This window comes from Sinocyclocheilus grahami, unplaced genomic scaffold (assembly GCF_001515645.1).
Source record: "Sinocyclocheilus grahami isolate Dianchi unplaced genomic scaffold, SAMN03320097.WGS_v1.1 scaffold87.1, whole genome shotgun sequence".
NCBI classification, from domain to species: domain Eukaryota; kingdom Metazoa; phylum Chordata; class Actinopteri; order Cypriniformes; family Cyprinidae; genus Sinocyclocheilus; species Sinocyclocheilus grahami.
Window position 1 is genome coordinate 1,926,957 of NW_015505266.1, and position 23,863 is coordinate 1,950,819.

General features: G+C 32.4%; 1 protein-coding gene across 4 annotated transcripts in view; it reads right to left on the minus strand.

The window, feature by feature from the left end:
• LOC107586961 (double-stranded RNA-specific editase 1-like) overlaps nt 1–22,679 on the minus strand; it is a 40,654-nt gene extending 17,975 nt beyond the window's left edge. For 2 of the 4 annotated variants that reach the window (XM_016274540.1, XM_016274539.1), the window contains exons 1-3: nt 20,399–20,453; nt 5,848–5,898; nt 3–29 (exon numbers count right to left, since the gene is read on the minus strand). In XM_016274540.1, coding sequence (XP_016130026.1) covers nt 3–29; nt 5,848–5,898; nt 20,399–20,426 — 106 coding nt within the window. In that variant the 5' untranslated portion in view covers nt 20,427–20,453. Of the gene's footprint in view, nt 1–2; nt 30–4,546; nt 4,647–5,847; nt 5,899–20,398; nt 20,454–22,530 lie in introns of those variants that run through there. The other 2 variants (XM_016274541.1, XM_016274542.1) reach the window with 2 other exon arrangements.
• Between the last annotated feature and the right edge of the window lie 1,184 nt (nt 22,680–23,863).

The window sequence follows — 23,863 nt, forward strand, 5'->3', positions numbered from 1 at the left end:
ACCTTCATTCATTGTCTTGCTGATGATCCCTGTGGGGGGAAATATAAATATAATATATATATATATATATATCAGTGATAGACCAATACATCCAATTTAAATGTCATAATATTAGTTACTACATAATATACATAAAGTAGTTCTGCTTTATTTGTGAGCCCAGTTTTGGAATTTCAATTTCAGAATTCTTAGAGCACACAATGCTAACAGCCCATCACAGGTTTTAGCATCAGAGTTGATCAAATAAAGCTTGCCATCTTTCAGACAATTAGCAGCTGCCAGTACCGCCATGTCTTCACCACAGGATCTGTAAAATTTTTCTGACAGCATTCGTTTAGTGTCGACTCCATAGGGACTCGGCAGGCAGCGGCAGGGCTGCATGTCAATTCGTAAAGCCAATCAAGCGAGTTCATCATTTAACACACATGAACTGAAACACACACACACCAGCAGTGTGAGAGAGCTAGAAAAATGGACGCATACTACGACAGAAGGCAGTTGGATTTTTTCTTATTGAGTTTATAGAGTCTAAATTTTGATCAAAAATGAAGCAAAACAAAAAAGACGAAATCCTTTACGTGTGTCGTTCCAAACCTGCATGACTTTGTGTGGAACATGACAGAAAATGTGTACAAAAATGTGTCAATGGGTCCAATGTTGTGTTGTTTTGGACCCCACTGACTTCCATTATATGGATAAAAACAGTTCAAACATTGTTCAAATGATCTTCTTTAGGGTTCTGCAGAAGAAAGTCAGTCATACAGGTTTGGAGCGACATGAGGGTGAGTAAACAACACGACTTTTTATTTTTGTTTGAACTAGAAGCAAACTTTTAAAAATGTGAAAAGCCCCCATTATTTCTAACACATGAAGGAACAAACACAGGTGCCACTGATGCTACGGGTGAGAACAGGTGCGACAGATAACACACTTTATCAGCAAAGCTCCAGACCAGACCACATGCCACAGAGACGGATCTATCGCCGAGTCCATCAGAAGGAAAAAAAAAAAGGGAGAGCGAGTGAAAGTGAGAGGAGACGACAGGTGGGCTGGACACGGTCTCGGTTTCGGCTGGACAAACCTGAACCGCTTGAGCTAACGCTGAATTTATTCCCCCCTCCAGTAGATTAAACTCACAGTCCGTCCCTCCGGACTTCACTCCACTACACTTGGTCTGGAGGAAATGGGTTTCTTTATCTCCATGTTTGAGCATGAGAGACGATGGCACAGGGTGTAGAAACGCTTAAGTAACCATGTATATCTAATTTGCTGTGCCCCATTTCTGTTCAAAATTCAATATTTTCAAGCAGGCATCCAAAAGGAAACAATTTGGCATTTTTTTGTGTATATTTTCACCCAGCTGATGCCAGAAAGTTTCTAATCCTTGCTTGGGGATTATTTATCACTGCAGAATTATTCCTAGACAGCAGTCAACTGAAAGAAAGAAAGAAAGAAACAAAGAAAGAAAGAAAAAAAAAGCTGTGTTTTCTGAACAAAATAACCGTTTTAGTAAAGGTGTGTGTGTGGTTATGGTTGTGTGTGTGTGTGTGTGTGTGTGTGTGTGCGTGTGTATATATATATATACATAAAATTTGATATATAAAAATGTATATATATATATATATAAATAAATAAATATAGTTTTAATAATATATATAAAACTGTTTTGAATAATTTTTTCGGAACACACACACACACACACATATATATATATATATATATATTAAATTAAATACATTTATTTACTAATCTAATAATTTTTTATAATCAGAATATAAATATATACTAAATGCAATATATAAATATATTACTATATACAATATATATTAATTTCCTTTGCAAAAATTTGCATTACACTTAATTCGATTGGCCTTTAGAACAAAAATAAAATCTAATAAACTAAGAAGTTAATACTGAAAAATGAAACATGTCGTATTTTTATGTCATAAACAGACTTTGCTTTCTACTAAATGAATCATTAACAGAATTGTTAAGGTTGTTTAAAGGAATCGATCTGAAATAAAAAATAAAATAAATAAGATAGTGTAAATATAATAATATAAAAAATATAATAATAAATGTGAATGATTTATTGTTATATACTATTTATTATTATAAACCATTAATAAAATACTAATAAATATGAATATTTAATAATACTAATACTAAAATATATAGTTATTTTTATATTTACAATTACATTTTTATATATTTTTATATGTACATTTATTATTATTATTATTTGTACTGCTTAATAACACTTGATCAACTAGAAAGCTGCAAACTGAATTCCTCGACCACAGAGGTTGGCCATTATAAAGGGGATTATGGGAACAAAGGCAAGATCATACCAAGAGGGAAGGTTTGTATTATACTTAAAGAGTTACTTATCAAGATCTCCATCCAGGAATCTTAAAGAGACTGTGAGCTACAAATTAGCAGGGAAGCCATGCTCCATCAGAGCATCACGAATCTGTTGAAGTGACGGGGAATTAAAAGGTTATCTGTTCACTAAACAAATGAATGATCAAATCTGTTATCTGAACACTAACTCTCTATTGCTCATGGTTGCTGGACTGGATTGGCGGCGTAACCATGGTGAGAGATTAGCGGCGTGAAGTGGCCGTTCTAATGAGACGGATTAAACTTCACACATGAGGAGCTGTCTGAATTGAACCTGCTATCTGCTGCCTTCAGCACCGACAGCACACACTCAAAGAGAGAGAGAGAGAAACAGTACGAGACTCTACGAACTCAAGTCGTACACGAAAATAACGGCTGATAGCTGTAACACAGCAGGCAGAAATAGCGTAAGAACTAGTACAGAATGTAAGAGGGCAGCAACGCCAGTCTGAGACACCATATTGTCACTGACAGCAACAACAGCTTTCTCAACTTTTTTTATTTTAATTAATAAAAAATTAATAAAAGGCATTTTTAATTTAATTTAGAAATCATATTTATTAAAATGTATTAAAAATCTATAATATAAAATTTAAATATTATATATATATATATATATATATACACACACACACATATATACTTAATACAATTTTAATAAAATTCAACTTAATTTAAATGAAAAAATATGATTTCATTTAAAAGACATTTCATTAAATACATAATTATATAAATTTAAATTAAATACACTTTTTTATGACACCATTTACCTTGCATTATCAACAATGAAGACTAATATCTGTTGTTCATCAATTTATGTTATTAATAATCAGTTTAAATTCAATTTAAATAGAATTTAATTTAAATTCAACTTCTCATTGAAATAAGAGTAAATATAAATAAAATACATTTAAAATGGCATTATTAATTAAACTGAATTAAATTACGTTTATTATAATTACTAAAGTGTAAATAAAATATGTATTAATTCAATTCAATTATTTTTTATTACTTTATTATAAAATATAAAATAAATACAATAAATACAATTAAATACTTTTACACGAAATATATATTTCTATTCAATCAAAAGGTAAATAATAAACATTTTAATTCAAATTAAAAACGGCATTTTTTAAAAAGAATTTTATTATAACAATTAAAAAACATGATTTTTTTCATAACATAAAATTAAATGCATTTAAATTAACATTGAACATTTAAATTAAATATAGTTTTGTTAAATTAAAATGTAAATAAATATTTTATATACGGAAAAATTGACTTCTTAATGGCGACGACTGAAATGAATAAACTATAATTTAATAGAAATTTCAATTTAATATAATTTATTTATTATATTATAAAGTTTTATTTGCGTTGTTATTGATGCTGATATAAAGTGTCAGAAATAAAACTAACAAACGCCACAAAACAGAAATCAAGTACACTCAACTCTAAATGTTATGTTTGCTGTGCATTATTAGCAAAAGAAAAACTCAATTTAAGATTACATAATTGATATATACACTCTTAAAGATAAAGGTGCAATAGAAGAACCTTTTTATCTACCCCTTAACATCTGAAGAATCTTTCTGTTTCACAAAAGGTTCTTTGTGGTGAAAGAAGGTTCTTCAGATTATAAAAAGGTAAGAAAGAGATGGTTCTTTAAAGAACCTTTGACTGAATGGTTCTTTGTGGAACCAAAAATGGTTCTTCTATTGCATCGCTGTGAATGTTCAGCTCTTTCAAAATTCCGAAACATTTTCAGCTTTTCCAAGAATGTAAACCTTGATGAACTATATACTGGAATTGATCTGAAATCACAAATAAAAGCATACTAATACTACCACACAATTTGCGCAAACAGAAGTTTAATCTACTCAAAATACCAAAAAGTCAATCAATCATTTCGAGGATTTTTTTGTAGATTCCAGTTTTATGTAGTTCAAACAATTAAACAAACAAACCACAATTAGAAAAACAAGTGTCAAACAAAAGGCAAACGTTTACGTAAACAAACATTTGCGATTACATGTTTACGATTAAACGTTTACACAAATGTTTGAACATTTAGGGAAGAACTTTGATCCAGAGCGACTCAAAGTGATTTAGATTTAATGTGGAAAGAAAAACGGTTTACCTTTGCGTTCGGATCGTTTTTTGCGCCTTCTCTTGAACCTCCTGCGAACGAGGCAGTAATACGCACCCATGCTTTGAGAGCAGCTCTGACTCTGAGCCATACCGCCGTACGCTAACCATACACACGATCTCTGTCTCTGAAGTCAACTTCGACAGGACTGAGGGTGAGACGGAGGGAGCGAGAGGGAGGAGTGCTGTGGAGAGGGAGGGCTGAGGGTGGGATGTAACCTGCTGTGAACTCTGCTGCTCATGTTACTGTCGTTTCACACGTCTGAAACCAGCTTCGGCTTTTTCTTTAGTCAAATGCTTACAGAACAGCATTTAATTTACAGTTATCAACACAGAGCTGAACACTAATACCTACTGTTTGCCAATTCTTATTATTAATAGTCAACTTCTTACTACATTTATATAGTTAATTACGTATCATTTAAATCAATTAAAATTCTCAAAGCAAGATTAAGTATTACATGTGATTTGAATTTTACTTTTAAATAAACATTTATATATACTTAAGTTAAAAGCGATATTTAGAGCACCATCGTATCAACATGCAACTAAACACTATTCTTATTATTAATAGCTACCTTTATTTATTCAGTTCAAAGAAAATGAGTTAAATTTCATTTAAAATACTTAAGAATTGTATTTAATTGTACTTAATTTAACTGACATTATTACCACGTAGCTTAAGACAAATATCTGTTGTTCACCAATTCTTCTTCTTAGTCACTTTTTTTAATCAATTGAGATACAATTTTATTGAAATAAATCAAAGCCCTCATTGTAATAAAATTAAATAAACAAATTAATTTAAAATGGCATTGAAACGTTAAATTAGAATTAAATTCTAAGAATTTTTAAAGAAAATTATTAAAATAGAATACTTTTTTAATTCAATAACTTTATTTATTTATTATAAATTATAACATATATTCAATAAAAATAAATGAATATAAAATAACTATTTTATTAAATCAAAATGTAAATAATAAACATTTCATTATTTACATTTTAATTAAATTACAATTGCATTTATTTTAATTAAATTTATTATGAAATTAATCAAAATGAATTCGATGCCGTTTTTCATTACATAGAATTAAATCAACTTAAATTAGCATTAAACACATTTAAATTACATGTATTTAATGTTTAAGTTTAAATTATTTTTGTTCAATTAAAATGCAAATACATATTTAATTATTTTAAAGGAGACATATTATGCCCCTTTTTACAATACGTAATCAGAACAGCAGATTACTATACATTTGCAAATGAAGCTATATATGTGAAACCCACCTGTTTGTTTAGCCTCCTTTTCTTTACAAGCCTTACAGCGAGTTTTGAGACCTGCAACAAAAGAACAGAGATAACAGCGTTTACATATTTACAGCAGACATGAGACAATCAGATCAGCTGGTAAACATCTTTACTGTAAATGACAGATCTTATAAAGGACCAAACCTGCAATTAATCAATAAAATAAATAATTATAAGAACAAACAAAAAAAGATACTGAATGAATATAATAATACAAAATATGTATATAATAAAAAACATTTAAGTATTTTAGTTTATTCCCATGTTTTGCAGTCTCTTATTTATATTATCCCATTTAAGCATTTAATTGATAAATTATAGAAAAACATAATATTTAAAATTAAAATAATAAAGATAACAAGTAATACAAAATATGGAAATAAACTAAAATAAAACATCACTTTTTTATATTTTAGTTAATTCCCATAATTTCCATTCCTTTATTTAATAATCATCCTATTTATGCATTTAATTTATAAATCATGGGAAAATAAATGTAAAAACAAGAATCTAAATAATAAAGTAATGCAAAATATGAAAATTAACTAAAATAAAACATTTATTCTCATATTTTGCATTCATTTATTTATTAACTATCCTATACATTTAATTAATAAATGATGGGAAAACGAAATAAATATTTAAAAAATAAAATAATAAAGACAATACGTGAAGTAATACAAAACACGGAAATAAACTAACATAAAACATCACTTTTTTTATACTTTCGTTTTATCACATATTTTCCATTCCTTTATTTAATAGTCATCGTATATATGCATTTAGTTGATAAATTATGGAAAAGTAAATGCAAAAAGAATAATAATAATCAAATAAAAAAGTAATACAAAATATGAAAATAAAAATAAATCATTTTAGTTTAATCCCCATATTTTGCATTCATTTATTTATTAACTATCCTATGCATTGAATTAATAAATTATGGGGGGGAAATAATAATAATACAAACTCGAAGGAAAAGAAAAAACATGGAAATCAATCAAATTCAGGACTTCGTTGAAATGTAGTTTATATGTGTTGATCAAACAGCATCTCTGCTCCTGACACGCAGTAGCTAAAAGCTGCCAGAAGACGGCGCTGTAACTCCGTGTAAACACAAGGTGAACTTCCCGCCAACTCAAACTCCTGTCAAATCAGTCAGAACATTTATAGAACTGCGATGCTATTTAAGGAAAAGACACACAAATAAGCAGATACACCTAAAGCAAACAACATATCATCATAAACATTGGGCCTTTGCATTCTGACAAAATTCATCACGCTATGAAGCTCCGCCCACCGCAAAATCATATTGTCAAATATCTTGGTCACATCATTAGAAGTGACCTTTGTGACGATGATGACATTCAGAGACAGTATTGTAAATTGTATGCACAAGCTAATATGCTTGTTCGTAAATTTAGCATGTGTACTGATGGTCAAAATAGCTTTGTTTAAAGCCTATTGCACTCCACTGTATACTGCCCACTTGTGGTGCAGTTACAGTAAAGCTAAATTCAATAAGTTGCAGGTTGCATATAACGATGCATTGCGACTTTTATTAAAAGTCCCTAGGTGTACAAGTGCCAGTCAGCTTTTTGTTCAGAATCAGGTGCCTATGTTATGTGCTGTCATCAGAAACTTTGTGCATACATTTATAAAGCGACTTGAGGCCTCTAAAAATGAAATTATTGTGATCTTGGAGAAGAGTACTGTTAGGTACACCTCTGCACTTTGGAGGCACTGGAGAAAGTGCTTATATGGATATTAGATGTAAATTATTTTCTTGGTATTTGTTGTTGTTGTTATCCATGTTGTATGTTGTTTTTGTATGCTTTTTTATTTTATATGGACCTTTTTGAGTCTGAAATAAAGATAGCATTATTGGTTAAAAATCCCGCTCCTCGTTTTAATTGCGTTACGCTGCATTTTGCGTTCAACGTGAACAAATTTGACACGTTTCAGTCAATAAACTTGAAGCTGATTTACCTTCAAAAACGATTGCCACTTAATTTTAAATAAGATATTATCAGTCAAATATGTAGCCAGGTAAACAAAACAAAAAAAGTTTGTAAAAGGAGGATTATAAACTGAATAAGTGCTATTTTGGAATTCTTCGTGACTTGAGGTGAATCAGAGAAGAAGAACCTCCTCAAAAAAAGCTTCAGTTTTGCTTTGTAAGGGATTCAATTAGGAGTCAGACCTAAAATAAGAACATCCACTGCCTTAACATCATGTATGTGCATTTTGTGTTGGGCTTCATTGTCCTGAACGGGAACTGAAGTCCTAAACTGTCTCTTTTTCATTCAGACAGTCATCTGCATGTGGAGCAGACATTCAAAGTGAACTGAAACACGACTGATATGAAAAAACGCCTGTCACAGCCGACACTGCTATTAGAGAAAACTGGACGTGGAAAAGAGACAATTAAAGGGGTCCTATTATGCTTTTTCACTTTTTGAATTTTAGTCAGTGTGTGGTGTGTATGTTTGGGCATAAAAAAGATCTAGAAAGTTACAAATCTCAAAGTCCACTCCAAAGGTAGATATTTCGTTTTTTAAAAATCCCTTTTCAAGAACTACAACGAACGGCTCGTTTGGACTACAGCGTTTGGTTTCCGGGTTTTGTGATGTCACAAAGCGGCTCATTAGAATATCATTCAAATAATTCCCACCTACAGAAATTCGAATGGTTGGGGGGTGAGGAGGGGCGAGGTTAGAACGCTTGGTTGGGGGGGGGGGGGGGGGGGGGCCGCAGCGTACGTGGGCCCTGCCCACATTGCAAGTGACTATATTAATATAAATTCTAGGTATGTGTTTTAGTGGTCTAGCGGTAGAACTTTTGTCACGCATTTCCGAGGTTCTAGGTTCTAATCCACCCTCGTGTAGTTTTTTCTCTCTCATTAAAACCAAAGGTGTTCATCAGTGATTGCATATCAAGAGCAAGGACATGTTTGTGTGCATTTTGTTTTGTGCTTTTACCAGAACAAAGCATACGATCGTCTGTGTGAAGACTGCGCATTGTGCACGAGTGCCAAGAGAGAACCGATAACAGCAGCAACGAGCGCTCGCCATCCCACATTCCAGAGATAGATCGCCTGTTGTTTAACACAGACCAACAAATTTGTTATCCAATGGAGATGTTTCTTTAGGTACATCCGTGCGTGCCGCGAGATGTTGCAAAAAGTGGTGGGGGGTCGTGGGGAGCATTTTTTGTTTGTTAAATGTACGTTTTTTTGAAGTAACGACCAAGCGGCCAGCGGCAGACAGTGAAGCTGATCATAGCCTATGTTTGATCAATTTAGCCTTCTCAAATCATCACCACTTGCCTAAAATAAATCTATAGATATAAAACAGTTCAAGCATATCACAATGTTAGTTTAAATGTTTAAACGATATAAATGTGCGCTATTAGGCGCATATCTAATCGTTTGCGGTCGTGTGAAGACCGAAGAGTGTGAAGACCTTCGACTCTACCGTGCGACTCCACCGGGCAGGACACCGGCAAAGGACATAAGTATCGCTTTTTATCTCTCCTCTTTCCACTTCTGTTTCAGTTTTTTTATAATCTATTTCTTACTATGTGTCAGTAAGTTGTTGTTATTTTAGCATGTGTGTTTGCCTCAGTGTTATTTTTTTAGGATTACTGATGAACTAATGTAGTTTGATTTGTATTAGTTATCTATTTTAGTTTTAGTTACAGTTGTAGTAATGTTGTCATTTTATTCGTTTTTTTATTATGTCTATACAGACTTTTTATTAAGTTTTACTTTGATTTATTTTGAGTTATTTCAGTACTTCAACATACAAAATGGAAATGAAATAATGTATAAATATATATTTAATGTATTTATATATACATGAACATGTATATGTATATGTGTGTGGCTGTACATACACACATATGTAGTTGTTTTTTGGTGTTTGGCTTAGTGTTATGTTAGAATCATTATTATACTCATACCTTTTTGTTCTTGTAATATTTTTGAATTGTTTTTAGCTTTATTTTAATTTTTTTCATTTAAATGTTTTAGTTTTGAAATGTTGTTGTATGCATTTGTCATTTTTATTTAATTTATTTCATTTTCTTAAATGTGTGTATATATATATATATAGTATTTATAGAGTTTTAGCTTTTAGTTTTAATTACTTTTTCTTATTTGTAAGTCGCTTTGGATAAAAGCGTCTGCTAAATGACTAAAAGTAAAAGTAAAGTAAAAGTTTGTGTGAAGAGTGGAAGTTGAACTTTGCAGGACATGGAGGCACCAGCGCCATCACTCACTTCAATTTTTTTCTTGATAGTGGAAACAACTTCAAATACGCTGTCATTTTTGCTCATAAAGATAAGTGTAATACATTCGGAAATGTAAAGGGTCTACTTTTATTTGTGTGCATTCACAATATCAACAAAACGTTGTGCTTTTATAAAATAAATAGGAAAACAGAGGATGTGCTTGCCGTCTCGTCTCGAACAGGAGCGCTTCACAATGATGAACCGAAACTCAACGAATTGAGTCACAGATATGATAAATATATATGATAAATAGATCTATAGATAGCTTTAAATTACTACTTTAAAAAGAAATAATTCAAATCGAAAACTCTTTCATTATGTAATCCGAAAAGATGCATTTCTCTCTAAAGGCACGTCCAATGAGGAGATGGCGAGTCATTTATTTATCACTAAACTATAAAAATTAGGAAAAGCCTTAAACAGGCTATATATATATATATAGTATTTATAGAGTTTTAGCTTTTAGTTTTAATTACTTTTTCTTATTTGTAAGTCGCTTTGGATAAAAGCGTCTGCTAAATGACTAAAAGTAAAAGTAAAGTAAAAGTTTGTGTGAAGAGTGGAAGTTGAACTTTGCAGGACATGGAGGCACCAGCGCCATCACTCACTTCAATTTTTTTCTTGATAGTGGAAACAACTTCAAATACGCTGTCATTTTTGCTCATAAAGATAAGTGTAATACATTCGGAAATGTAAAGGGTCTACTTTTATTTGTGTGCATTCACAATATCAACAAAACGTTGTGCTTTTATAAAATAAATAGGAAAACAGAGGATGTGCTTGCCTTCTCGTCTCGAACGGGAGCGCTTCACAACGATGAACCGAAACTCAACGAATTGAGTCACAGATATGATAAATATATATGATAAATAGATCTATAGATAGCTTTAAATTACTACTTTAAAAAGAAATAATTCAAATCGAAAACTCTTTCATTATGTAATCCGAAAAGATGCATTTCTCTCTAAAGGCACGTCCAATGAGGAGATGGCGAGTCATTTATTTATCACTAAACTATAAAAATTAGGAAAAGCCTTAAACAGGCCAGATTATATTTTTTCAGATTTTTATGTTGCTCTGCTCTAAATACCTTAACATTTAAAGGATTTGCTGCAACGCAATTTTGTCTGATATGTGAATTATTTATTTAGATACTGATTTTAGTTGGTCTAAATTAAGTAGGTTAGGCACAAATTTGCTTATATGGGTTCCCTTCTAGACATGAGCGCTGTGTGTGTTTGTATGCGCTTCATAACCGTGCACCCCAGGCGGCCCGTCGTAATTGCCTGCACTGGGGCCCGTCATTACTAAGTTACGCCACTGCTGCAGCGTCAAGTTTTCGCAAGTTATTACACATGCACCTGAATAATTATATATGTAAATAAGTATGTTAAAATTATGAAAACGTTTTTATAATAAATTGCTGACAGTACAATACTGGACAATGTTGTAATCTGCAGAATTTACACTTCAATTATGAGAATAATTGAAACAGAAAGAACCGTTACCAGGGAAACCTGGATCTCTACCACTCCAACAGCGCCTCCTGCTGGCAGAGAATGAGTTTGCATATATATGCCGCCCGCCTGGGAAACGCTGGACTATGGTATAAATAAATTCAACTGTATAACAGTTTCACTGCAATTCATGTTATAATGTTAGAATTAAATAACAATAAAAATAATACATATGCACTTATCTGTACATAACAAATGCAATTATTTTTAAGCAGTTGTTGACATCCTATCTAAAACGTGATTTAGCCAAAAAAAAACAACAATAATAACGTTACCACTCTAATATGTCTTGCAATATCCGTGCGTGCAAAGGTTCTGCGCGATCCTCTTGTTCAGTATTGTCGGGGTCTGAATCCGGCTCAAATTGATATGGCAATATTGACGCAATCCTTAACTAAACCGGAGCAGACAGAACTTGCTTCTTTGGCAAGGGGCGTTGCAGTACTTAAACACTGTCTAAACTGTTCGCCAATCACAACGCACTGGGACAGCTAACCAATCACAGCACATTTCGTTTTTTGGAAGGCGGGCCTTCATCAAACCCGGAACTAATCGAGCTGTTTGTGCCAGACTGGGGAGAAAGGTAGGGCTGTGCGATATTGAAGAAAAATTCGATAACTCATTAAATAATGCGATATTCGATATGCGATACGATAATGCTTAAAGTGCCACATGCTCAGATGAAACAGTTTTACTCAGCTGTTGCCGTGTCATTTCTGTGAACTTCTATAACTATCTTGTGTCATATATATATATATGGGTATTTGTATGCATGTATGTATGTACCAAGAGTTCCTGTAAAACCACAACAAATTCCTTGTGTTTGCGCACACCTAAGTGGTGAATAAAGCTAATTCTGATTCTAAAATGATATATATGTTTGTATGTATGTATGTATGTACCAAGAGTTCCTGTAAAACCACAACAAATTCCTTGTGTTTGCGCACACCTAAGTGGTGAATAAAGCTCATTCTGATTCTAAAATGAAAGCACCCCTACAACAACTTCTGAAAGTGAACGGTATGTGTTTTACTCGAGCATTACATAAAAATGTCATTTTAACATGAGTTTAGGAACTGAATAATAAAAAGGAAAAATAAAACACTGCTTAGTATTTACTCTTTGAATTCAATATGCACTGATTCTTATTTAAGCTACAAAAGTTATTTAGGTAAGAGCAGTGAGTGATTTTCTCTTTGTCTTTTGTTCATGGCCCCAAATATTGTAAGCTGTAGCGATATGCATATTGCGATATGTACATTTGCGATATTTCGATCATTTTGATATATTGCACAGCACTAGAGAAAGGTATTGTAATCATGTAAATTATGTAAAAAAAACACCAAACATGAGAGCATGTTCTAGTACACCCCCAAAACAAATTCAAGACATTGTAAAAGAGCATAATAGGACCCCTTTAAAGTAAGACTATTAAGTTACTTTAACTAACACCATATTAGGAGGGCTGAAAACCGGAGTTAGCAAACATCTTGAAGAAAGAGTTAAAAACTCAACTCACACACAATAAACCAGCACCTGCTGTGAAAAGAGCCCACATGTGTGAACACAAATACAAGCCCTGACATGACATTACCATTGACTGAATAAAGGACACATAAAACCATGCCTGCCGAATTGTGCTGAAATTCGTTGTTCTTTTGAAACATTGGTAAAAGCTAAATGTTAAGTGTTATGAAATGTTAAAAATGAGTTTAAGCAGTTAATAAACAGCTACTGGTCTCTTATTCAACAATAAAAAATAAAATAATTAAATTAACTAGTAATTAATAATAATAATAATACCAAATAAAAATAAATGCATTTCAATTCAAATCTAAAAATAATACAAGAAGAATGCAAATTAAAATGAATAATTTAAATAAAAAGTATTTAAAAGTGATGCCATAATACAAATTAAAATAAAATTAAAGTGCAGGCTAAATAAAACGCATGTAAATAAATTTAAATCAAAAATTTAAATAAAAGCTAAATGTTTAAGTGAGTTTTAGCACTATTAATAAACAGCCACCAGCCTCTTATTAAACAGTAATTACATTTTAAAAAATAAATAAAAAATTATAAAAATAAAATGTTTATTAAAAAATACATATAAATATACATAAAATAACAAGAAATAAAATAATTAAAATCTTGTAAGTGTTAAATATATAGTGTTATATATATATATATATATATATATATATATATATATATATATATATATACATACATACATGGGCGACATTTGACTCTTGAGTCGGGGGGGGCAAGAAAATAGTTTTTATATATATATATATATATATATATATATCAGTGTGTGTATGTGTTACAATATATCTAACGAGGTCATATACAGAAACAACTGAAACCGAAACCAAATAGCGTTGAAACAGCAAGTGAAGTAAACAGAAGAGAATGACAAAATAATGGTCCACATAACAGAACATAAACCTGACATTAAGATCGTTAGGCTATCGTTAGCCTATATGTATAACAGTTAGCCTAGTTGTAATCTGATCTTCTAATCTGACTGGACTAGAGACTTTCTATTGATGTTTCCACCTGCGCGTGTTCTAGACTGTCATGACTGGACTGTCATTCAACTACACGTTCAAAAACGCGGATTCATTCATTCAAAGAGACATAATGAAACACGCTGTTGAAATCACTTGAACTTTGAGCGCCACTTTAGAAGACTCAGCTGACCAGCTATGCGTCGATGTTAAGACCGAGATTTCGCTTTCCTTGGACATGACAACCTATTTTCACAAATATATATGACTCGGCCTGGAGGACAGACGCAAGTAATCGCACGCGCTCAGTCGATCTCTCTCTCATTCACTGTCTGTTTAGGCTTGTTAAGTGCAAATCTACAGAGCCTCTGTACAAATCAGCATGGTACACATTATGTTATCAATACTAACTTGTTTAATATTCAGTCCACATGGACGAAGTGTAAAACGAGAAGGGCATAACCTTACGAAAAAAGAAAACACTCAAAAATCGTGGTTGCTGCGCTTCTTGCATTCCTCTGCGGTTTGCTCGTCAGTAGCGCGGTATTGCGGCTATCGCAACAGCCCGACGGTTCGGTTCGATACGACACATAGGGGTGTGCGATATATATTGTCTGCAATAATATCGTAATTGTTGTTTTAACGATGTGCGATTTGACATTATCAAGTATTTTGCAAAAACCATTCAAAACATCCCTACAGGGCGCACACATACATTACGTGAAGTCTAGACTAGTGCGTGTGCGCATTTAGAGTGCGTTCTTTCACTGCATGATTCAGTCTATTAAAATGCATTTAGAATTTTCACAAATTCAAGACATGGCAGAAAATGTATATATTTATACCACTTCATATAGTTATTCAATTTCACACGAAGAGTGACGTTTTTCTCCAAAAATTATCATGATTACAAATGTTACATTGAATTCAATAAACAATAAGTTAATTAAGAGACTTACGTTTTAGACACCATATTGCTTGTTTTTGCTCTATTTCGCCAACAAAAATCATTCAGAATACAGCCACAGCACTGTTTTGTGTCTCTGAGCAACATGACGGTGTTTCGTTCTTGAATGAATCAACCGTTTAAATGATTCGGTTCAATCGCAATGACGCACTTATTAAGAGAGATTTGCTGCCACCTGCTGGCGGTTTTAATTTCGGCTTTTTTTTTTCATGTTTTAAATCATTTCAAATATCAGTATTCAACGTTTTATGTTTAATATATCAAAACATTATTTATGCATTTGTAATTGCAAGTTAAATGCATTCATGTCTTGCATTAAACAAAATACATGTGTGTAAATACATCTAACTGCCACTTCAGATGCATCTTCTGTGTTGATTTCATTTGCTTGGTAACAGCCCAAATGTCTTATTATTCTAATTCCCTGATTAAATGTAAGAATTTGACTCAAAAGATAATGGACACTTTTAGAAAAAATGGCTTTATAAAGGTAAAAATGTCCATAAAATGTAAAAATCTGTTAAAACTTATTGGAAAAGATTCATTTCTATCAGTATGAACTGACCACCATAGAGAATATGAAGAATATTAAAAACATTAGGAGTCAGCGGTCACGGTTTGGTACGTTTTCGATATGGGTTGGGGGTAATTGGTTATGTCGCAATGTTGGGAATATTTCTGTTTTAAACCATGAAGGCGAGCCAATGGATATCACACAAGCAACGTGCAAACTTTGCGCAAAAGTTATGCCGGTGAACGTCTTAATGTCAGTCAATTCACTATGCAGAAAGTGAAAGTAAAAACGGAATAATGGAGCTTTCGGCATCTGACGTCGCATATTCTCTCAGAGACGACGAGAGACGAATAATATGCTGATAATGGTATATAGCTAATTATTTCTAATATTACATAGTGAAAAAAATTTGAAGAAACATTGTGTTAAACAGGTTGTTTTTGAATATTGTTAATATTTTAATCATAGGCCTATATTTCATTGTATAGACCTGTTTTAAAAGAATTTTAATTGAGGAGTAAATAGCCTAATCTTTTGTTATCCTCGCAGCACGTCAGTTATTTGGGAATTATTGCGGGGCAAATTAATTATAATTTTAATTGAATAATAAAACTAACTTCATAACAATAATAGGCCTAATAAAAATAATAATGTAACAGGACGACATTAATTGTAAATGCCAAACCCTCTTAATATTGCCAATAATTGATGTAATTGACAATATCTCTGGCTATCGTCGATACAAGATCATTGTCTTTCGACACACACCAGCAAGGGAGGTTATCGCAGGGCTGCTGGGCAGACAGCACGTTGCCCGTTACGTCGTTTGGGCTGCATTGTTGAGCGCAGTGGCACTCAAGGTGTGTGTGTGTGTGTGTGTGTGTGTGTGTGTGTGTGTGTGTGAGACCCTGGAGCACAAAACCAGTCATAAATAGCACGGGTTTATTTGTAGCAATAGCCAAAAATACATTGTATACGTCAAAACAATTTAAATTATTATAAAATACAAAAAGAAGAATATAATAATTTAAATAATAACAATATTTTAAATAAAAAGTATTAAAAATAAGTGAAAAATACAGATTAAGTTAAAAATGCAAACAAAAATAACAAAAAATGTAATTAAATGCAATTTAAAAAAAATGGAAATTAAATAAAGTTAAATAAATATCTGTAATTATATGAAAAATTATTAGCTAGTATTTACAGAATGATCTGAACAATCACTTTCCTTTTGATTCTTTGAAAGCGTTTTTTTTTTTTTACAAATCTGCATATTTACACTGTGATCTGTTAAATTAATACTAGGAATGCGCCGATCCGATATTCATATCGGGTATCGGTTCCGATAGTGCCATTTTTCTCGGATCGGGTATCGGGCAGAACGAGCCGATCCAAATCCGAGAATTTATTTATTTTTTTTTCCGATTGTGCGAATTATTCTGTGTTACTTCTGAAGCCATACGATAGCTTAATGTGAGCTACATATGAATATTTAAGTCCTTACATTAAAGTTCACACAAACTCTTTTCTCCGCTGTGGCTTTTGTTGTATTTTCCTGTGAAAATAACAGAGTTCCTTTGGAATTCTTCAGCTTTTAACAACTGCCGGGTTTTCCTGTAGTGGGTGGAACTAATGCGCAAATGACAATCTCATTGGCTGGTGCTCACCTATTATCATCCCTGTTTTGATTTCAGCGAATCAGTTCGAGCGAACGCACACAACCTGATTAATATTCATGAACCCAGTAGCTCATTAATCCTTAGTGCGTTTTTATATTGTTCTTATTAGTAGAATGCGTATAATAATAATAATATCTTATCAGTGTTATTGTTCGGTTTTTTTACAGGAACACTGAATGACCCAAAAAAAGCACCAGCACCAGTCCTAAGTTCATGGTTACCAAGTTTTAATTCTAATTACTAAACTTCTATTATTAAATAATACTTGATTATCATATTATAATGCTTGACTGCCTGATGTACTTTCAGATATTTAAAAAGTTGTACCATTTTACAAACATTAGATATGTTTGTTTTATTTTTCTTTATAATGAAGTAGTCTGTATCTAGTAGATTGTGAAAGAATGATTATCAGTTTCACACACAGAGATATATAAATTCTACATTTATTTAAATGAGGGGAAAAAACTTCACTGGTATCGGATCGGAATCGGTATCGGCCAATACTGAACTGAATTGGTATCGGAAGCGACAAAGGCGGATCAGAGCATGATTCATAAAGTAGCTTTAATTTTTATAAAGAGAAAAAAAACCACTGTATTTATTGCATCCGTTTCTAAAAAAAAACTACTCAAACTTTAAAAAAAGAAAAAATCGTATAGTACTAAAAACACTTTTAAAAAATACATATATAATGCAAGTAATAATAATAATTTAATATTGAATTTAATTTTAATAATATTTAAAAATCAATTAAACAGGGCTTCTATAAAAATCAATTATTCAACTAGATGTGCAGGCAAACCACATAGTTACTTAAAAATAAAAATAAAAAGTAAATTTTTGCACATCCTTATTATAATCCGGGGAAAACAAGCTTGAAAACAAATGTCAAAAAAGTGGTTTGACCTACTCTAGAGAAATCTAATTAAAATGTTCCTGTTGAATAAGTTCACAGAGTCCCTACAAATCTAATCGTATCTGAAGGGGGACGAACTAATGTTTCGCTGTGCCAGCCGCACATGAGCCTTATTCGTCAAATGCACACAATATCAATCTCACAATGAAAACGATATTAATACCCCCTAATGTTACCCAAGCTACCAGTTTATGTCAAAATCATACACACACACATATATATACAGGCTATATGCATATTAGTTTTAATTAAACAGCTGCTTCACAGAACTAGACCTAGAAAGAGGCATTTCCAGTGTTCTTTCTGTCTTAAAGTCCCACATCGTAGATCAAACTAAACAGTCAAATCTTCTGTAATCCGTCTTTACTCAACTCTCAGCTCTCAAAAACCTCATTTATTTGCTGTAGATGGAGTCGCCTGACAGAAGATCATTAAAGCGATGGATTAAATATTCTTCTCTCTTGTAAAGCACTCAATAAAGATCAATGCTTCAATGGAAACAGTTTGTCATGCTTGAACAACAAAACCACAACTACTATTTTCTATAATTCAACCCACAGATTAGAGAAAAACCCAAGAAAGCTGTCTGTTAGCATTAGCATTCTCATCCCCCTCAGCGACAGTTGCTCAAAATGTGAAATCTTCCACATAAAGTTTGACATATTTAGTACAAGAAACCTAAAGACTAACACTTTTAGTGTTTTTGAGTGAAAAAGTAAACTACAACAGTGTAAAATACAGAAAGAGTGCCTCTCACGCAAACCATGATGAGGCAAAAAAACGATGATTCACGCTTCGTGACCTGATGATTCAGCTAGAGGCGCTTCAGTTGTCTTTGCTAACAGCTGGCTCGTGACTCCAAAAAAGAGGGGAACTATAAATTCACCTTATCATGAAGAGAAGAGCCACTTCAACACAAAAACTTGCGCTAAACGTCCACCTGCTGTAACGCTGTGTTTTATGTTGATATTATTCAGATCATCTGCTTCTGGTTGATTAATTAGCTTCAGTTATTAACCAAAGGGATCATGGTTTGGCTAGTTAACATGGCCTGTTTAATTAGATGCTGGAACTACATCACATTTTGCACCGTTTTCATTACTGTATTCACCAAAAAGTACAGTATACTTCTAGAGCGCACTGCATGGCACAGTGTATCCCACAATGCAATGTGCTTAACTTGTTTTCAATGCGAAAAAATCAACCACAAGCATCAGCCAATGATCTTTAAAGGAATAGTTGACCCAAAAATTAAAACTCACTCTCAGGCCATGCAAGATCAGTTTGAATTCAGTTTGTTTCTTTATGGGAACAAATTTGGAGATATTTACTGTTGCATTTCATCAGCTCCTCAGCAATGGATCCATTGAAGTGAATGGGTGCCGTCAGAATGAGAATCCAAACAGCTGACAAAAACATCACAATAATTCACAAGTAATCCACACCACTCCGGTCCATCAATTAACATCAATTACCAAAAAACTGTTTGTGAGAAACAAATAAATTATTCAGATGTCTTTATCTCCAAACCATTGCTTAAATACTAATATTAATATGGATACAGTCTAATATTTCTTTCTAGTGAAAAAGTAATCTCTTCTGAATCAGGAGAGAAATATGCACATATCCAGCACTGTTTACAGGTGAAAACAGCCCAAAACAGTTTTAAACAAATGTGCCAGTGGATTTTGATGCGAGAGAACAAAAGCGGATGAACTTTTAAGTTATCATTGATTATGGACTTCATAAATTAAAACGGCCTGGATTTGTTTCTTATAAACACGCAGCTTTGAACTTCACAAGACATTAATTGACGAACTAGAGCGGTCGTTTGGATTGCTTGTGTATTATTGTGATGTTTTTATCAGCTGTTTGGACTCTCATTCTGATGGCACCCATTCACTGCAGAGCAAGTGATGTAATGCTACATTTCTCCAAATCTGATTAAGAGGCAAATGCCAAATGCACTTTTGGCAAATGCAGGCTGGTATATATGTATGAATGTATGTATGTATGTATGTATGTATATATATATATATATATATATACTAAAATTCATAAAAAATAAAAAAATGAATTGGATATGAAAATACATAATAAAAACCAACCACAACAACACACTCACCAATAAGCTCATGGTTAGATTCCAGCATAAGGAAGCAGCAAACACATGACAAACAGGTGGAATGAACCAGGAAGAGGAAACCAACAACTGAGACAAAGAGGAGTTTTTCCAAGATAAAAGACATGCGTAAGCTGATGTTACGAGGTTATAAAAGTGTTAGGTATTTAATGGTCAAGAGCAGTGGGCAGGTTCACTTTAGGACAAACCAGGACAAAGACTACAATACACTGATGCGAAGATGGAAACTGTTGAACATTATGGATTGTTAAATATGTTAATATCAGGACAGTATTAAATAATAAATAATTAATTATGAATTATGAATAAAAATGTTTTATTTATTTACTTATTTAAACTGAAAATGTACATAACAAAATAGAAAATATTACATATTAAACATCTAATAATGTTATATTAAATAATAAAAAAAATACTGAAATTTTTACAGTGCCTCTTTTTTATTATTTTGCAAAATAAAAAAAGCAGATTTTGCACAGGCTACTGAGCCTGTGGTTGTTTTACACAAGATGATATTAATGCGGCTTATGTGCAATTTGTGTTATGGAAATACCAGAGAACTTTAGTATATTCTCATCCTAATTCTAAACTGTTTGATGTAAAACGGGCTGCTTCTCAGCACTTCAGTAAGATCATCTAACCAAATGCAATTTCTGTTAAAGAGCTCTTATGAAAGATCAAAGTTTGGCAAACTGCCTTTTGTTTTCTTTCATTTGAATCAAACCAGGCTCAATTCCACGTCTTTGCGCACCTCGCTTCTTTACTTGCAGAATTCATACTCGCCCGGGCAAGTGGTTTAGATTGTTTTTCCTTAAACTATGACTGGAATCCAAACAAGAAGAACAAAGCCGTTTTCAGCGTCTATATATATATAATATTTTATTTATTATAAATTGTACTATATATAAAATGTTATATAGATATGAATATCAACCAATAACCTCCTTAGACAAAATTAATGGTTACACTTTATTTTAAGGTGTCCTTGTTACAGTGTAACTATACATTTAAGTACTGAGTAATATTAATTAACTATATGTACTCACTATATGGTGAGGGTTAGGATTAGCGTTTGGTTTAGGGTTACTTGCAAGTAATTATGCATAATTAAGTGTTATTTTAATAGTATGTAACATGTGTAACAAAGGCACCTTAAAATAAAGTGTTACCAAAGTAATATCATAATGTAATATGTCTATTATTATTGTTATTATTTTAAATACACCATAACTTAAAACATCGGCATGTATAATCTCAGATATACGTGTAAATCCAAACAAGAAGAACAAAGCCGTTTTCAGCGTCTATATATATATAATATTTTATTTATTATAAATTGTACTATATATAAAATGTTATATAGATATGAATATCAACCAATAACCTCCTTAGACAAAATTAATGGTTACACTTTATTTTAAGGTGTCCTTGTTACAGTGTAACTATACATTTAAGTACTGAGTAATATTAATTAACTATATGTACTCACTATATGGTGAGGGTTAGGATTAGCGTTTGGTTTAGGGTTACTTGCAAGTAATTATGCATAATTAAGTGTTATTTTAATAGTATGTAACATGTGTAACAAAGGCACCTTAAAATAAAGTGTTACCAAAGTAATTTCATAATGTAATATGTCTATTATTATTGTTATTATTTTAAATACACCATAACTTAAAACATCGGCATGTATAATCTCAGATATACGTGTAAAAAAAAATAAAAACATGTCCATAACAGTGCACAGAAACCAACTGCTGGCCCTCATGAGAGACAAAAGCATGTTGGGACAGATGCTCCTTTGACTTGGGTGTCCAAAAACTCATCAGTCATTGCTGATCAACCATACATTTGGTTGCAAGTCAGTTTGTCTGGTTAGGGATTTGAATAACACAAAACATAAGCAACCACATCAGTATTTATATATGACCATAAGTCATTTCTGAAGCTCGTGGACCACTGGATGCTGAACTGTAGATAACGGACCACTCATTAATATGCATCATTATTTATTTGATACAGGCATCCTGTAGTATTGGTAAAACACACGATAATGTAAATTGAAAGCACTGCATATATCATTTTGTCCGTGAATAAATGTGAATATTACTCACAGTGTGATGCTGGGTTGATATCCTGGGATGAGATGAATCCTGATGAACAAAAAGCGTTCAAGAAATCAAAGGTAAATGCCGAATAAAAGATAAATGAATATGTTGGCGTGCAGTTTTTCTCGACACCCGTTGAATTAAGGCACGCGGAGCCTCACTGTATATCACACACCGCGAGACATTTAATTATGCGCGTTTGCATCTGAGAGACGAATACAGTGATGTAAAGGAGTACTAACCGACGCGGACACCTGATTGGCCAGAGAATGGGCGGGCTCTTCTACTCTCCGTCATTTGATTGGCGCGTCAGAGCTCGACGGGCCAAATTCTAGCGCTGATTGGTCAGAGCAACGGTCGTATGCTTTCATTTATACGGAGAAATTTAGAGAGGCTACCTGAACATCAGAAAAAAAGACTGTTTAGATTATAGATAATAAAATAGATTTTAGTACCTATCATAGTTAAAGATACATAGATGGATGCCATTTTTTTTTAAAAGTCAAACGACATATTTTATCGATAAATAACATCATTCTCTCCTCCCACAATCTGTATTACCGGATTCTTTCTTTAAAAGCTGCATGATTATTCTGTTCTGTTTACAGTATAGGGCTACTCCTGTTCTCTTCATTTTTTAAGCTTCTTTTGCATTCTTATTAAAAAAAGAAATCTGATATATATATATATATATGCTTAGCCTATATATTATACATGTAAAAATAGCAGAATGTACTTCTGTACATTAAAATACATTTAAATCTTTTTATTGATTTATTCGAATGTTTACTTATTTATATATATATATTAAAATGTGTAGGCCTGTTATAAATAAAATATGTATTTATATAATTAATTAGTGTGACTGACCAACCAAAAGTAACACCAGACACAATTTTCACCTTTTCATCATGACACTCATTATATATTTTTATGCAAAATTAGTTTTTTGTTTTTTTTGTATTTATGGATGGCACTTGCTGGATTAAATCGTTGCGTACTATAAAGGCTACTTGAAAAATAGTATCTGACTAACTGATCGTCTGAAACAGATGCTTAACCATCGCTGGATTATTTTGTATTTGAATCCAAATGTGCGTAAATAAATATTATTTTACATTTAGATAAAAATAGAGAACTTTATAGATACATATTTTTATATATAAAAAATGCATACATTTGAGACTGTTGATGAAGACTTAATGAATGAAGGCTTGTGGTGGGTCCTGACCCCATGTGTGTGTGTGTGTGTGTGACTCACTCAGCTGGGGTGCGAGTCTGACCCGCTGAAGGATGAAGAGGAGTCGAGGAGGAATCAGGACGCGAGCAGTGGCCGCCT